This window comes from Ambystoma mexicanum, chromosome 3p (genome assembly GCF_040938575.1).
Source record: "Ambystoma mexicanum isolate Mex_15411 chromosome 3p, UKY_AmexF1_1, whole genome shotgun sequence".
Taxonomy (NCBI): domain Eukaryota; kingdom Metazoa; phylum Chordata; class Amphibia; order Caudata; family Ambystomatidae; genus Ambystoma; species Ambystoma mexicanum.
Window position 1 is genome coordinate 1,127,759,331 of NC_090925.1, and position 17,444 is coordinate 1,127,776,774.

A 17,444-nucleotide genomic window follows, 5' to 3' on the forward strand; every position below is an offset into this window, starting at 1 on the left:
GGCAAACGGGACCGCACAAGGACTTCCATTCTGATAAGGAACTCCCAGTCTGGAATACAATGTCTGCCTACATGAGAATTGGAAAGACGGTTGTTGCTTCTGTTTTGACTCCACTAAACAGTGACATTTCTTCTATCTCTGTCTCCGGGTGAGGCTGGAGCTCACGGAACTCCACAGTCAAAGAGCAGCAACACACCCCTTTTATTTGTGCTTATGTGCATAAAACCATGACGAACTTTGAATCAGAGAGCCCAAGAAACTCCTATGCTGTGGGAGGAGAGAATCTTACGTAAAGGCAATCCTGTTGTAGAAAGACGTCCTGGAGGGGTGGTGCCACACTAGGCTGCGGAGCCAGCGGTAGCGTGGAGAACGAACAAAGCACTTCAAGGAGGCCAGAAGGCTGGCTTTCTCACTAACCAGGAAGGCAAGGTCGGAAGGGAGACGGGGAAGCAACCTTATCTTCTGGTGGCGTGACCACAAGGGACCTGTGGTGGGCCCAGGGCCCCACAACTGAAGCAGATACCAGACTGCAGAGGGGAACCTGAAACCCAGAGCTCCGCACAAGAAATACATTTGCTGTGGAGACGAGCCGCAGAAAGGAAGCAAAAGTTCCTGAAGAGAGATGGCAATTTAAAGGTACGAACATTAATAATCAAGGGTGTGGAAGCCGACAAACGGGAGCCTGATAAACCAGAGTAAAGACAAAGCAAGTCCATCAGTGGGCCACAGGGCTTTGGGAAGCCAAAATACCGTAATAGACCAGGCTGGAGAAGCCACAAAAGGGAAGCGAACACTCCTGAGAAGGTAACGCTGTGGAGAGGGACGAACCGTGTGAATGAAGGCCATAAGGGTTGCAGGAACCAAAGAAACACAGCAAGGCCATCATTGAGCAAAAGGACATTGGGAAGCCCTGAAAAGCATCAAGAAATTAATCGTTCAGGCTGGAGAAGCCCCATGTGTTACAGGAGCACGGAAATTCCAAACATGTAGACACTGTACCAATGCCCTACTCAAGTAAAACTGATAGTAGACCAGAGGACTTTGGGGAGTGAGAGAAATCTAAATGTAACGTACAACATTAGGAAGAGAGTGAACCTGTAGAGTTCTAGTCAGTAAGCATCAATCAAGGTTACTGTCGAACACCAAGAGGTAAATTGTCTAGTCTTGTGAAAAATCTTTTTTTCCTTGAGAAGAAGGAACCCTTAAGTTGAGTCTTGCAAAGTTGACTACCAGAGCCTACAGAGAGGCCCAAGAACTGTGTTGTGTGGAAATTTACTTTTGTTAAACCTTTGATGAACTTTAGCAAGAACTTTGGATAAACCTCGTCAAACTTTGTGGCACTTTCCATAAAAACCTACTTCCTGAGAAAAGGAACCAAAACTTTATGGAACTTTCTAAAAACCTGTTTGGAAGAAGAATCAAAGTGTTGAGCGAGGCAGAAGTCTGAGGCAGAGGCCTTGTCCTGCTTGCGTTCTTTTTGTTTGTTTTTGTAAAGTGCGAGTTTTCTGGTTAGGATTCAGACTTTTTAATTTGGACTTTAATGTGCACCATTCGTTTTAGTTTGTTAGGCAGGGAACATCCTTCATTAGACAGTGGTTTCTTATTTTTGAAATAAACGACCCCTTAAATTGTCACTACTCAGTCCGACTCCTTCTGGTTCACCAAAGTCCCTTGGATATTAACCTTTACTGGTAGCCTCGTTCATGTCACCTCTCTTGGCTTTAATTGGCGGCTTTGCGAAATCGCGATAAAACTTTTCTTTGTGATAGCGAGTATAGCCAAGGATTGCAAGATTCAGTAATTTTAGCCCTCTAAATTCTTTACTTTACGCATTTTATTTTTAGTCTGTGGACTGCATCATTCTCCCTAGCTTCCTTGCTTTTTGATTGAAGAACCTATGGATTATTCCAACTTTGTTTACCTTAGTATTTGGCCATTCTTCCAATCAGCAAATAATATGAAGAGTAGAGTGCGGCTGTTGATGTTGTATGACCATAGAAAGAATGGTATCCAAAGAAATGAGCCACTTAATTACTTAAAATTAGTGTAACATGTGAGTGGAGAGCAGTTAAAGCCAATCTTCGCATGCCATCTTTTTTTCCTCATACATGTTTACACATCAATGGTGCTCTTCTTCACTCCATTTTTTTCACTAAATGGGATTTTTCTGTCATTCATCGGCACCGCCTCCCTTCACGTCTGCAGACCCCGGCGCGACCGTGCGTAAAGTAGTAGGAGCGGAACGTAGCGTGCAGCATTCTTGTGCTTTGTGCACAAACGGTGAGTGGAAAGAATTGTGCAGTGCTTAGAGAAGCAGGAGGTAAATGTTAATGTTTGTTAGGGTTAATGGGGTGAGGGGGTGGTAGTGTGGGCTAGAGTGTCGGTTTGTGGGGCCAATATAAAAAAAGAATTTGGTGAACAGGTCGAGCAAAAGTGCACGAATAATGTGCAAACGACAAAAAGTAACAAACAAAAACGTCAAACCCTTTTTATGAGGGCTAATAAGCAAAACCAAAGAGTGCTATTTTTTTTATATTTTTCTAACAGGTGGAAACCAATCTAAGTAGAGTAATGAAATCAGAGTGCACACAAGTATATACCCCTGTTTGATAGCAGGTGTTCAGATCAAACACTTGTTTTGATGTCACAATACATGCTGCTCTGTATACCCAACTTCTGATCTTCTCCCGAATAAAGCTAGAGAATTTGTTGTAAGGCGTTTGGCTTACAGGGGGTATGGAAGAACTAACATTTGTTGAGTTGGGGAAAGCGGTATGGTGCATAGAAACTAATAACACACTTTGTGTTTGTATTCCTATTGTGAAACAGATGCACACTTCTTTACCAGAACATATATGGTGCATTATGTGTGTATTGTCATATGCAGTAAAAAACAAATCTACTTGTGCTAAATATTAGACCATATGTAGATACTTCAACATTTGATGATAATAACTACCATATAGCCTATTGCCTATATATCTTGTGAATTGGTGACTACCTTCATACAATCTCTATTTGAACTTTCAGGACAATTTCTATTCTACATGTAAGTACTGCCTCTACATCTTATTGACACTTGTTTCCCAACGACAACCTTTTTATGGCTACCAAAGTAGACAAAAGCTTGCAGTCAGCCATCACAGTTACCCAATATCAGAGACATCACACACTTAATGGTAGCATAGTTAACACTTAATAAAATGGCAGCAGGCATTCCCGATTCATTCCCTGGTGCTTTTTCCGACAAGAGAAGAAGAATAACATTTAATAACCAATGACTGTTTTTTTCCCCTGGTGAGAGAACTGCTCGAATTCCCGACCGCAGGAATCTGCATGTCATCTCATAAACCTGCCGCAAATAATAGGCTACAGATTGGTCCAAGTACCAACGGCAAAGAGCCAAAGACAACTTGCCTGAGAGAGACTATCCAACCAAGTATGGAAGGGGGGGGTTGGGAAGAGTGTGTCAATTCACTACGTGCAAACTACAGCACACCACATGTTTTAGTTTACTATCTTAGTGTTTTGAGCTCAAACTAAGGAATTATGCCTTCGGCCATATACTGTTATAGGGTCGCAGGCACCCCAGTCACTTTCAATATCTGTATAACATAAAGGGGGGACTTTGTTTTATTATTACAAAACATTTTAAAATAAATATATATATATTTATGTAGACTATTCATGTGAGCTTTCTAAATAGCATGCCACTAATAAAACATGACTGTCAAAATTATTCTTAATAACATAAAACAGAAATATGCACATTAGTTACGTCATTAATACATTATGCTGGGTGGGACAGTTTTCACATTGCATAAAAGTAAATTGGTAAACTGGGGTGAAATTCATAGGATTTTTTTAAAAAAAGTTTTCTCCATATTGTTCACTAAAATAAGAGAATCTTATACAAATTTGAAGCGCAACGAGGTACAATTAACACGAATCAAACTTTAATGTAAAGAAACCCATGTCTTAGTAAACTCTTTGTTACGTTAGATTGTTAATAAGCTTTTATGCTGCTTGTGCAGGTTGTTGATTTCGTGGGAGTAAAGAGTCAAACAGATGATATACATTTAGCAGGAACATATGTTAGGTTAATATGCTTTTATTCAAAAATCACCATCTTCCTAGTTTGAGCAGATAGGTTTGTCCATGGAGTGGTGACTGTGCCCCACCAGGCTACTCAGGCATAAACTGTACTGCTGTAAGAAAGAAAACGAGCAAGTGGAAAATAAGAGAATAGGGGAAATGGATACTACATCACAGTGAGGCATGCTACATGGCAAGAAGTTTTGTGATATCATGGGTGAAAATTACCCTTGTAGGGTGGATCATTGTTCTGCAAAAGAAGGAGGCAGACAGGTCTGAAAGTGTTGTGATAATTCACTTGTGTTTCCAAGATAGATTTGGAGCATTGTAAGTTAGTATGCAATGTTGTAGGCATGAGGGGGGTCAAGATTCCTTGGGCAATCCTGGAAGCTTGGTGTCTTATTTGCCCTGGCAGTCTCTAATGTTGTATCCCAAAAAGGGAATCGCAGAGCTAATCAGAAAAACAAATGCTTTTTTTGCAAATGTCAAGATCACAACAATGACGCAAGGCCGCTGCTTTTTGTTATTATTCAGCTTGTATGCTTATTAATATAAAATGGTTAAAAAACATCATGAGATGCTGAGCAAAAGCAGCAAAGTTGGCAACTATGCACACAATCCATGGTCTTGTCTTACCAGTAGAGGAGTCCTGACGGATCAAGTTCTCGAGATCCACCCAATCTGTGTTCAAACGCTTTACCAATTTGTATGCATTGACTGGGTGAGCAAGGTAACCCTCTGGGTCCAATGAAGACATGATAGATAGATCGTCCACTTTGGCAGCCCATCTAAAGGGGAAAATGACAAATCTGAATGCACTTACTTTAAAAGTTGCTGTTTTAATACTTTTGCATATTTACATTCCCCCAAAAAATCTTCATGTCTACCTATACATGAGATTAATAATTCAGGTTGTTTGTAGCTGCTCCTACATTTGCCTTAGACTTCACCTTCCTTGACCCTCTTCTCCTTAAAATGTGGTGTGGATATCATGGCCAGGGCACAATTCACCAACCTGAAGACGAGCCTTGGCACCGTTAGACCACTCTACAATCCAATCAATTTTTAAATTCTCAAATGGAAGCATTCACAGCAGTTGAAATCATCCTCACAAACATATACACATGGATCCCTTCAATCCTCATACCAGTAACATATACTTCTGTGCCAGGCATGGTCAGACCTGCTCTCGGATAACCAATCCTACACAATTCCCCGTCAAGGTTATCCTGACAATTAAGTTCAATGAAAAAACGCTCAAGCACCTCCACGTCAATCTACTTTCTGGCCCCCATGCCCTGATAAAACAGGCCTTCAGCAGCTTGGAGAGGGTTTTGCCTAAAACACTGTTGGGCTCTGTTCTCCAAGAAGTGCTAAGTCAAGGGGCATGATAGAATATCATTCCAGTGCAATCACAGTACTATGCATAAAGTGCAACCAGTTCATAAAGTGCACATCAAGGTGGAAATGCTAAAAAGTGTGAATTTAGCTCACACAAAGGTGCAAAGGCATGATTGAGCAAAAATCGCTAACCAGTACAAAATAAAATAAACGCAGAAAGTGCAAGTGCCATGTTAAATGATCAACTTGGGCTTCAGAGGCATCTACCTCAAAAGAAAAACTACAACTAACATTCTAATAAGGGTTATTAGTACATTCTAGGCAACAGTAAGTCTGGTTAAAAACACACAACAGCATATTACCAGAAACTCCTGCCAATTCAATTGTGTTTCTTGTTCCTGAAATGGAAAGATTTAGTTAAACACAGAGCTCAGAATCAACATTGAGGCCAAGAAGTTTCGAAGTATTGTTGCAGATTAGTTTGGCTTCAAGTTGACACAACTGGAGTTCTCTGTTGCCCATTCTCTTATGTTGTGGGACATGGACCAAACCACGAAAGTCATTTCCTTAACATTACTATTGTATCTTTCCATAAAATGGTGTTAGGGCATAGCTAAGATCACCATTTTGTATGGCTCTGTAGTGTTGAAATATATGTAAGAGTGCCCCAATTGTGGACCCAATATAATGCAGACCACAGCTGCATGAGATGACATATACAACACATTTAATGAAGCAGTTGATACTTTGTTTGCATATCCACATTTTGCCACCCAAGTTAGTGAAGGGCTCTTTGGTTACAAAAGGCCCACATTTTGCATTGGGAGCATTTATTAAAACCAAATGTCTGCACTCTAGTACGGAGCCAAATGTGGCTTTCGCTGTCAGTTTTTAACATGCTGGGGGATAAGATGTTCTTTAGAGAGGGTGCTCTATAGAAGGTGACCTGAGGAAATTGACCTAATACTCTGCCAAGATCTCTATCACTGGTAAGTATTTTCCAATGCTGGAGCACGATTGCTCCCACTTCATTGGCTGGATGGTTAAAACCTGTGATGAATCTGATGCCATCATCTTGAGGCTTGGGCTTAAAGAGGTCCATTCTAGAACACTTCAGTCTTGTTAAAGGATTATTCTATGGTGGTGTGTCTGTAACCTCGCTTTCTTTGACAAATTGTTTTGGCTTCTGTCTGATAGGTTTGATTAGTGCTACAAATACGTTTAGCTCCAAGAAATTCACCAGAAGGTATGGATTTTTTAAGATCCATCAGATGGTGACTACTCGCATGAAGGGTGGAATTGGAGCTAGTCTCTTTTCTGTACAACGTAGACTTGAGTGTATTGTTGACAAATTGAAATGTAACATCTAAAAAGACCAAATGCTCTTTACTGGTAGTTGTAGGTTCAAGACATGTGAATATATCGGGAGAGGCACTCGTAAGCGCCATCCCATATAATTAATAGATTGTCTATGTAACAATACCACATCACTGTGCGTTGGATTTAACACTCCAATTCCTACTTCCATGCCATATTGTCTTCCCGCCATCCCATATATAGATTGGTATATGTGGGTGCCATACAAGAACCCATGGCTGTACCCTGGGTTTGTCTATAAATGCAGTCTTCATACACAAAATAGTTGTGTTCCAAAAAAAATTGTAGCATCGTTAAAAGCATCTGATTGTGCTGTCGGTACCTAATGGATCTAGTTTCTAGAAAGTATCTACATGCATCTAAACCATATTGATGTTTGATAGAAGTATAGAGACACCCCATCAAGAGATACCAATAAGTATTGAGATTCTCAATTTACATTCAGTTAGTCTAAGTAGATCTGCAGTATCACGTATGTGGGAACTCAAACCAATAACAAATGGCTGAATAAAAATAGTCTAAAATGTAGAGGTGTTCTCAAGAAGACTATTAATAGAACAAACAATGGGTCTTCCCAGAGGCTGAGAGAGGTTCTTATGTATTTTTAGGTTAAAACATATCAGGCCTTGTAGGATATGTGTTCAAGAAGAAATATTGATCTTCATTGATAGTTCTTTTGCAAGCTATTGCTGAAGCAGTGTGAAGAATAATTCCATGGTCTCTGTCAGATCTGACTCTTGTACTATCTCATAGCACCTGTCATCAGTCAGTTGTCTGCACGCCTCATTCATGTAGATGGCCTTATCCATAATGACCAATCCTTCCTTATCAGAGGGACGGGTGACAATATTCGGGTCTGTTTTAAGGCTATTTAAAGCCAGATTTTTGGCATAGGGTACATTTCGACATAATGTGTTCAAGCAGTTCGAGATCTTTAAGAGCCAGTTCTTCAAATCCTTTAATGGGGTTACATATTATATAAAGATAGAAAATGGATTTAGGTTTGAATTTGCTAGGGGAGCTCATGTCTTTATGGATGCCATAGCGGTCAAGTAGGACAGAATTATCTAACTGCTAAGTGCAATCTGACACAACTGAGGGGTCATCCAACAGAGTTGTCAAACAAGTAAGATTCGTAAGATCAGTTACTGACAAGGGGGACACAGCTCTTTCACCCTTTGTAGCTCTGATTTTACCTTTGTCAACCTTAGTAGCATAGAACTTGGTAAGCTTGGGCTTCCTAGTAAACTTGAATAGGTCTATCCTGGTGGAAGTAAAATCAAAGGCATGGGTGGGACAAAAGGAGAGTCCTAATGAGAGGACTGACTCTTCTGTAGGAGCCCGAAGATATATTGAAGATTTTTAACTGCAAGTCGTCCTTCCTCTCAGTCTCCACCTCTATTTTTCCCAGATGGAGCTCTGCTGTTTGAGTGGTCCCCATTTAGATCAACATCCTCGCCTCGATTCGATTTTCCTGCCTTTCCTGCTGTTCCTCTTCCTTGTCCTGCAGATTTGCCTAGTCTGTCCATTTTGCTGTCCATGTGAAGTAGCTTGAACTAGCCTAAACAAATTGAACTTTTTTGAGATGGTAGCATCTTGATCTGATGTTTCAACTTCTGAGCTACTTGGATCACCCGGAAGATCTGCTGTTCGGTTATTATCTGCTGTAGTATTATCCAGCCTCATCTTTATGGTGCGATTAAACCTTTCACCGAATGTAGAGATGCACCCCGGCTCATAGTCCAATCGGTCTCTTGAATTTCAACTGTTTTCTTAGACTGATTTCACCTTCAAATCTTTCCAGATTCTCTTCCAGTCTAGACATGCATTCTTTTTGCACTCATCTCCAACCTCAGAGTTGAACAAGTGCTCTTCCAGATCTTCTATGGCCTTAAGGAGTTTGTCTCGTTCAGGCTTTCAACCATTCTGGAAGTACATGTATTATTGTGATTTGTCCATTATTCTATGAGCTTGGGATCTAAGTCTTCAAAAGTGGGAATTGTTAATATGCGTAAAACTCTGAGGATTCTCTGTACCTCTAGATACGTTTACAGTATCATTGCTTCCCACCATTTAGATATTTTTTCTTTTTGATCCTTTCTAATTTGCCCATCTTCTGCAGTACATTGAGGCTGGCTGGAAGGCAATTGTCACCTGTGGTATGTGCAGGTGCTTTGCCTTTGGTAAAAAGGACTTGTGCTGCTGCTCTTCGTTTGGCTTCTACCTCGTACATCATTACACTTAGGCTCACAAATGGATGCCTAGTAGTGGTAAGTTGTGAGCAAAAAATCAAGTACTGGTTGGATGGGGCTGTGTGTAAGTTTAGAGTATTGATAAGGGGAAATGTTGCATAGTGTGAAGCTCAACCAATGGTCTTCTCCAACATGCACTGCATTTGTTAAAGTTAATGTTATACATTTGCCAGGCTAAGCCACTCTCGTGTTATATAGCTTCAGCATATAGTTACATTAAAAAAACTATTATGGACATTTATTTTGTGCCAATCATTGGTTTTCATCAGATGTTTACCATTCCAATATGGCCAAATGCTTAGAGATATAGCGGTCACATGACCGGCAATTGGAGAGGCGTAACTTGGCAAATGTTTTCAAAAGAAATTGGGATGCAAACAGACATGTTTTATCCTCGAGGAAGCTCGAGTCAAGAGTGAAACGTGTGGCGTTTTTTAACCTGCAGGGGTGAGTGCATTTCTTTCCTGGTCCATTTGGTAACCTTGTCTTGGTTTCAGATTCAACAATTATGTAGAAAACCAGGAGAACAACTCCCTTCTCGAGGTTCAGTTGGTTCAGCTGTTGGCCAACTTTGGAGGACTTCCTGCAACAGTTCTTCAACTGTTGCAATTCTTCCCTGGCTCCTCTCAGGGCTAGCTTAAAGGTCATACACTCCTTTTATTTCCAATACACAGTTAATCCTCGACTTTCTTTAAGTTCCTCTTGTCGGTGAAAACAAGGAGAACTGTTCCCAAAGTGTCCTTGGTTCCTTAACACACTCTGAGAAAGGTTACTGTTATTGTGGCACTCTCTAGCCGTAATGTCCCTCTTGAGGATAGACTGTTGAGGGAGACTACTCCGACTCTGGATAAGGTCTTCTCTTTTAGTCTCCGACACAACAACTGAGATGAGGACTGAGGTGAGGACGATCACTTGTGATGTAATCATGACACTTGGTACTTATCACAATTCTCGAGATGAGGGCTATTACTCCGGAGGCTATCTTTTTGACACAACTACTGAGACGAGGGGAGATTACTCCCAATGCCTTCTTTACATTCAGCACCCGTCCCTCAATCTCGTGCCGGGTCTCCTGTGACCTCTTCTTTCGTTTGGGTAGGTCACCAGTTCTTTCTGGGGTATTGGGTTGCTGCGCTCCCACTGAACGCTCTACTTGCTTCTCTTTCTGTTCCCGGCTGCCATGTTTTGGTTCTGTGGGGTCTCCAGCCATGCGGTGTTGGTGCTGTTAACTAACCTTCTCAGTCCACCTCCGAGGTCACGCCACTGTCATGAGGTTCCCAGCTTCCAGTCAGGCCGGTCTGTGTCCTCCTGACTGGAGATTTGCTTCTCTGGCGTAGCTTCTAGCTTCCAGGTTCGAACGTACCGGGTCTGCCAGGCTTTTTTACGCCTGCTTCGAATCTGAAGTCCTTTTTTCCATTTTTTTTATCATACAGCTGGGTCCTCCCCAGCGGAGTGTCATAGTCTTTTGTGCCCATTGTGTATTCTTCATGCCTCCTCAGGGTCACCTCTTCCCAGTACCTTCTGTACTTTGTAAATGAGTAGTGTGTATAACTCCATCAATCTTCTTTACAGTACTCTTGGAAGATGACCCGAAATCAGACTGTATTTTCGTCTTCCTTGTCTTGGTGTTATCAATTCCTTCAGGAAGAAAGGAAGGTGTATTGCAATAACATGCAATAGTGCTTTTAGACTGTTTCTCAGTAGACTTTATGGGTTTCATGGTCTCATGGGCAAGAGGGTTAGGGAGTTCCATCACGGAACAGGAGTCCTTGTCCCTGTGAGGGGAATCTCTTCCTGTGAGGTCCCGCATTTCGCTACCCCTAGGGGGAATGCTGCATAGCGCCCTCATCTCCATAGCCTCACAAGGAAGGGCTCCCCCTGGGGAGAAGTGACGTGATCCTATGTGACCAGATTTTCAAAAGCAACAACTGAGACGGGCCACCAACATAAAAGACTACAATTTCAGAGTGTCTGGCAACACAAAAAGTAAGACTACAGTTCAGTAGCCATACCCCCAAGGTGGTGACAAGCCAATATTTAGAGACATATTGTCATTGCATACATCCTATAGGAATGCTGCCATCTCAACGAGGACACACTGTCCGGACTAAGTAAGAGAAGGGGATGCAGATAGGCTCTGCAGGGAGGGATGGGGGTCAGACAGTCCTTTAAATGTACCAGTCTTTAACTGTGTGTTATTTTGTATTTTTCTCAAATACATTATCAGTGCTTCTGCATACTATAAAAGAAATGTGCTGGCTCAGCAGCACTGCCAACCATTGTAGCAGTCGACACAAAATCAAACATTGCCTTGTTTTTCAGAGAAGAAACAAGTCATTGGTTTTAATCATGGTGTGACCTTTTCCAAGCACAAGTACATTTTGTGAGACAAAATGTTTTCAATTCCTGGCAGGAAAGCCTATTAAAAAGGGAAAATATTTAACTGTACTTACATTGCAACCCACATCTTTTAAAAAAAAAAAAAAATGTACAATGTTGATTTCTAATTATCACTTCAATTATATACCTTAGTCATAAGAATGCAAAACATTTATTGAGCAAATCACCACAACACATCATACAAGTAATTTTATATTGTACTCTCAAATATCCAATTGAGAAGGGGGCTGGGCACAAATAGCACAAATGATGGTTCTATGCTGCTTTGTAATTGGCGATGTAGGACCAATCTGTACATTAGATGGCCTGTTCTCGGATTCTTTGCAAATAAATGCCAAACTGCATTGCAACCAGCCATGCAGGCCTAAACAGTAAAGATTTGCCAAACCAACTCAAGATCTGAAGCAGTTCTGCAGGTGCAGACCTAACTGCTCAGAAAACAGTTACCCATAAAATGAAGAATAGCACCAAGAAAGCACAAACTGCTGTTATTGTTGGACAACTCCAGTTTGGAATGTTGTCATTCACTGACATTACTTTTACTTACAATAACATAGGACACATGGCACTGTCCGCTGAAAGAGTATCACAAGTCCGGTAATAACAGTGCTTTTGTTGCACTATTTTGGGGAAAATTAATCATAATAAGCCATGAAACCTCGAAATAGTAATACTTGTATATCCGAGAGCTTTGCCCTAGAATAGCTTGCAGTGTCTGGTTGGAGACATGAGCACCACCCTTGCACCAGTGATTTCTTTGAGGCCTTTCAGTGGCCACGAGAGAGCTGATGGAGAGAACTTAACGTTGTAATAAAGACTCTGTGTTAAGGTGACTTATCCCTTTGAGCCAACAACTGCTGCAACCAGGCTGAGTCTCAATGTAGCCCAGCTAAGTCTAAGACTCATGAGGAGAAACATCTGCAAAAATATTTCCTTGAACACTTTGCACTGCTACATAATTTAAGAGGGCCATGGGATTATATTTCATTAGAAGCCCCAAAACCCCCTTCTCTGCAGACTACTGTAAAAAAAACTACATATAAACTCATACATACCTATTTTTCTTTAGGCCTTCTTGGATATTATTGTCCTTTTGCTACTTTCATATTTTATTGGTAGCTAGGTAATACCTTCTTAATTTTTAAGAATACAGGTTGTCTGTGCAATATGATCTTGATAATCAGGTTATTGTGCTGGTAAATTTTCTACATTTCCTAGTATCTCTTTCAGCATTCAACTCTCCCATTTTGCCAAGCTGCAGAAAGTAAAGTCTAGAACTTGGTACCTGTAGAAGCCTTTGGTGCCTGATAATAAACAGCAGAGTTAGGCTTTTGGGAAGGTGTGAATAAAGTATGTGTCGCGCTTTATCTTCGCTTACATTTCCATACGACCAGTTGATTCCTCTAAAAGTAGCTCAGAGGACATAAAAGGGTGCTCTTAGTGAGAGCGGAAAATCTTTAACATAACATTGGGAGAGCGACATATACTAAAAACATTTATATCAGATTCCGTTCACAGGAGGTTACTGGACGAACAAACTAGGGTCTTGTTCAAAACCAACCTGAAATACAGTATTTTGTGTTGTCCCTGGAACAAACAGCTCTTGGTCTAAATCTCAGAACTCCCGGTCATGAAATCAATTGGTGCATATGCATCCTGTTCTAAAGTACTAACAACATTCTTCAGCCCTGGAGTACTAAAGCCCAGATCTATGCTGTTTAGACATGCCTTGTTTAGCATCAGAGCATAACCTATGCCTATATCTCAGCTGTCTCATATGGCTATTGTTTGTATACAAATATAAACTGTTAATTTGCAAATGTCTAACCTCCGTTCTGATGGGTTAAAAAATAAAAACGACTTCCGATGGAGACAAAATGAGCTTAAGGCAGGAAACAGCTACATTTCAAAAGGAATTCTATGGTGTCACGTTACAAAAGGAGCTCCCGTCAACTAAAGAGGATTCCTCGGGTAATACATCAGAGCTGCCAACAACTCATGCACCCAAAACCTGCCTGTATATGACATCTGGGCAAAGGAAGCCAAAAAACAAAACATTTATAAAAGCCACATTTTTTGAGGACTGTGTGGAGTGCACAGATCTAGAAAATACATTTGTGTACAAAAAAAAAGAACAAAAAAAAAAAGAAAACGGTCTGCTGGAGGATGATTACCAGGAAACAGGAAGGCTGATCCCAATCCTTAAAAGGAAACAGCAAAGAAGGGGTTATATGCATTGCAAACATAAAAGTGCCACATCAAGGTACACAAAGTGGGGTGTAAAAATGTTCTGAGGGGATCAGGGCAGAGGTCTCATTTGATTCAAAGGTAAGTTAATGGGGTCTGTAGGGGTAGTCGTAAAGGCCACACTGCAAGTAGCATTGGACATAACTTAAATAAAGAAGGGTATATGACAACTAAGTCCTGCAGCATGAATTGTATAAGTAGTAGCTCAAAGAATAAGCCACAAAATAGAGTATTCTGAAAGCAGAAGGCTAAGTAGACAATTGTTTTGTATTTAACATTATGCTTTTTTAGGGTTCACAATTCTTAAATTTACAGTCCATCTTAAAAAACGCTGTTTAGGCCCGTAAGAAAGAAAGGGGAAATATATTATAAGAATATAAGAGAAATATTCTTGAAAGAAGGAATATGATGGTGAAAAGAAACTGTAGCTGATTTATTTATTGGAAAGGTATAAGGCGCTTATACAGCAAGACAGTATCAAAGCGCCACAAGGCAAAAGGGAAGGGAACAAGGGTGCAAATATACATTGAGAAATGGACACTGAATGAAAAGAAACAACGGCCCTACTAGGCCTTGTGACATTCAGAGCGTGCAAGTGCAGTGAAGAGAAGTAAAAGGAGGTGGCCGTAAGTGCTGTTAAGCTCCCCCAGGGATGTGGGGGGGTAGGGGTGTGGGGGTGCCAGAGGTGCCTGTTGGAAGGCAGCAGGTAAGTGCATGGGTGGAGACATTCCAGGCGAAGGGGCGGCAGGTCTACTGCCCAAGGTATGTGCAGGGCGAAGGCAAACGACACGACAGGCGGGTGTGGGCCCAGAGGGAAGTGCAGGGAGGGGGGATGCTAGTGCCGATTGGGCAGGGGGGCCAGGATCCTATTGGACTCATGAGAGATCAGGTCACCAATCTCAGCGAGAGAGGGGTGTGGACAGCACGGAAGGGGGAGAGAGAGAGAGGAGAAGAGAAAGGTCTTGAGTTGTTTGCAGAACTTGAGGTGGTCCTGTTCCAGACGAAGAGAGAGAGGGAGACTGTTCCATGGGAGGGAGCCAGCTGAGAGGGATCTGCCCCTAGCTTTCTGCTTGGAGAAGCGTTTTACCAGCAGAGAGTTGGAACGAGAAGAGCGAAGGGATCTGGAAGGAGAGTATTTAGTAAGAGAAAGCTGCAGGAAGTCTGGTCCCAGGCCCCATGACAGCCTTGTGGATGCTGCGAAGGGTCTTGAATTCGATCTTTGCAGCAACCAGGAGCCAGTGGAGAGATTTTGGGGCTGGAGAGATACGGTCTTGGGCTTGAGGCCAATGATAGGTCTTGCAGCCCTATTCTGGATTAGTTGGGCAGAGTGAAGAAAGAGGCAGGTTGAGGAAGAGGCTATTACAGTATTACAGCCTGGAGAGGACCAGAGCTCTAGAGACATTGGGCTTCTGGGGGAAGGGGAGTAAAGGAAGAAAGCCTCTAAAGAGGTAAAGTTGGGAGTGCGCCTTCTTGGCAAGGTTCAAGATGTGAGGGATGAAGGAGAGAGAGGAGAGAGGGGAGTCAAAGATGGGCCCAAGGTTTCTGGCTTCAGTAGAAGGAGAGGAGGTGAGCCCATAGAGGGCAGCCAGAGTGCAGGAGGGAAACGGGGAACAGGTGTCCCGATAGGAAGAATCTCAGTCTTACTGGCATTAAGACAGAGATCATTGGAGGCGCACCAAGACTGAATAGCAGACAGGCAGTCAGGGATGATAGAGGAGGAAGAGGGGCGTTTGAAGAGTTGTGGGTCATATGTGTAAAACTGGAAATGAGGAGAGAAGGCAGAGGCACAGATTATTCAATTCTGTGTGTGCCATAGGTTTGCTAGCTTCACACTTTACAATGTTATGTTTGGTGGCAAGTCAAAATTAACTACATGTGTGTTACATCATGCTGCATGCTTTAATCATTGATCATGGAAGAAAGAAAGAGAATACAAAGTCACATGGATTTGTTCATTTTTACACACTATTTTGATGAGGTGCAATAAGGAGTCTTATTACAGACAAAGGGTGTTGTGAGGCATGAAGACTAGTTGGTGCTGGATTTGTTGGACAGTTTTGGTGACCAATGTCAAGATACACAAGTTTCCAAAATAGTTCTCTAACAAAACGTGTAAGTGGATCTGCCTATTAGATATAAAATGAGTGTGCACTCCTCTGTCAGAGACAAAAAAGTGATACATGCTAGATGCAAAGGAGAGAGGAAATCCTGTGCATCTCATGATATATGTCGTAGGAATTGGATGTCAGCGATTTGTGTTTATAGAGAATTTTGCAGTTCACGGGAGAGGTTATGGCCCTGTAAATTTGCTTGAAGGCAATACATCCAGCAGGCGTCCCTTTTTTTCCCCATTTTGGCATGGTTCTGATAAACCCATCTGTTACAAGTTGTGATTTGTATGCTCTTCCTCGGTCATGTACTATGTAACTAAGTTTGAATCTCCTTTAACAGCGCCACGATGCCCAAGGGCTGTTGTGCGCTCTACAAATGTTAATAAATTAATAATTTGGATAATTTTAAAGAAATATAGCTCAGTGATTTTCTATTCTTTATGTTAATTATTCCAGTGGCTGTACAGCGGTAATTTCAAAGTTGCTGTTAGAAATTGAGCTTAAGTGTTGAAGAAATGAGTCTTGATTGTCCAGTGGTGCTGCCAACATAGTACTTGGGGAAATGCCTGTGACCATCACATAGGTCACATGTTTTGCAGAGAGTTGATTAAAGTATCAACTGCTTATTAATGAATTTCTTTTGAGATCATTCTTGCTGTAGGTGTAAATAATATTCTATATAAAAATGTACCATAAAGGGATACACTAGAAATAATCCCTGAAGAAGCAATTTGTTAAATGTCAAACATGTGCCAATTTGGCTTATTCGCACAATTAAGGAGAAGAATGCAGACATACACATACAGCAGATATTAAAGTAAACTAACAAAATAGTTTCACTGCAATTGCAAAATATTAGGAAGCCCATAATTACCTTTTGATCTGCGAGAGTCTCGCTTCTTCGGCCCTAATGTATTCCTTTAAAGAGTGGACTAGATCTTTTTCTCTGTAGATGAGATCTGTCATTTGCCCTATAATGGGAAAGTAGACAAAGGATTAAAACAGACATGGTGTCAACAGCCAATTTCCAATAATTTTACCATATGAAACTGCAGCTGTGAACTGCAGTGAATGCTAAGATCGTGGCATGAATGAAACGGTTGGAGTGAAACTTTACAAGATGATATGAAGCAATAGCTGACAATGTCTCACAAAGCTGCTGGCCAAATAACACTTCTTAATGTATTTAATGAAAGTTCAAGTCCCAGGCTTCATACTCGGTCACTGCAGCTATAACCATAAAGGTGGAAATATTTTGAAAACTCCAACTCAATGGACCGACACCTATAAGGTGTCTGCTGGTCAAGTGAGTTTATACCACGTGTATACATGTCATTCCAGCGACGTCGGCAAAGTGAAAGATAGACATTGAAAAATACATAGATGTTGGTGAACTTTCGAGTGAAAATAGACTGACTGAGCTTAAAGGGAGGATGCAAGCAAAAGCAAGGGAAAACAAGCTGTGCTAAAGTAAACAGATAAGACATTTGTATATCGATCTATATGGTTGGCCAAACACAGGGTCGGTGAAAGCACAGTCTGCTTTCCATAGTCAGCAGTTGCTGTTCAAAGCCAGGAAGTGGAACGTGGTGGCAAGGACTCTTGAGGTAAGGAGATCATA

General features: G+C 41.5%; 1 protein-coding gene across 4 annotated transcripts in view; it reads right to left on the minus strand.

The window, feature by feature from the left end:
• The window catches only part of P4HA2 (prolyl 4-hydroxylase subunit alpha 2), a 274,459-nt gene that overhangs the window by 142,795 nt on the left and 114,220 nt on the right, over positions 1–17,444 (minus strand). For all 4 annotated transcript variants that reach the window (XM_069652510.1, XM_069652508.1, XM_069652512.1 and 1 more), the window contains exons 3-4: positions 16,698–16,794; positions 4,732–4,883 (exon numbers count right to left, since the gene is read on the minus strand). In XM_069652510.1, the coding sequence (XP_069508611.1) occupies positions 4,732–4,883; positions 16,698–16,794 (249 nt within the window). The remainder of the gene's footprint in view (positions 1–4,731; positions 4,884–16,697; positions 16,795–17,444) is intronic.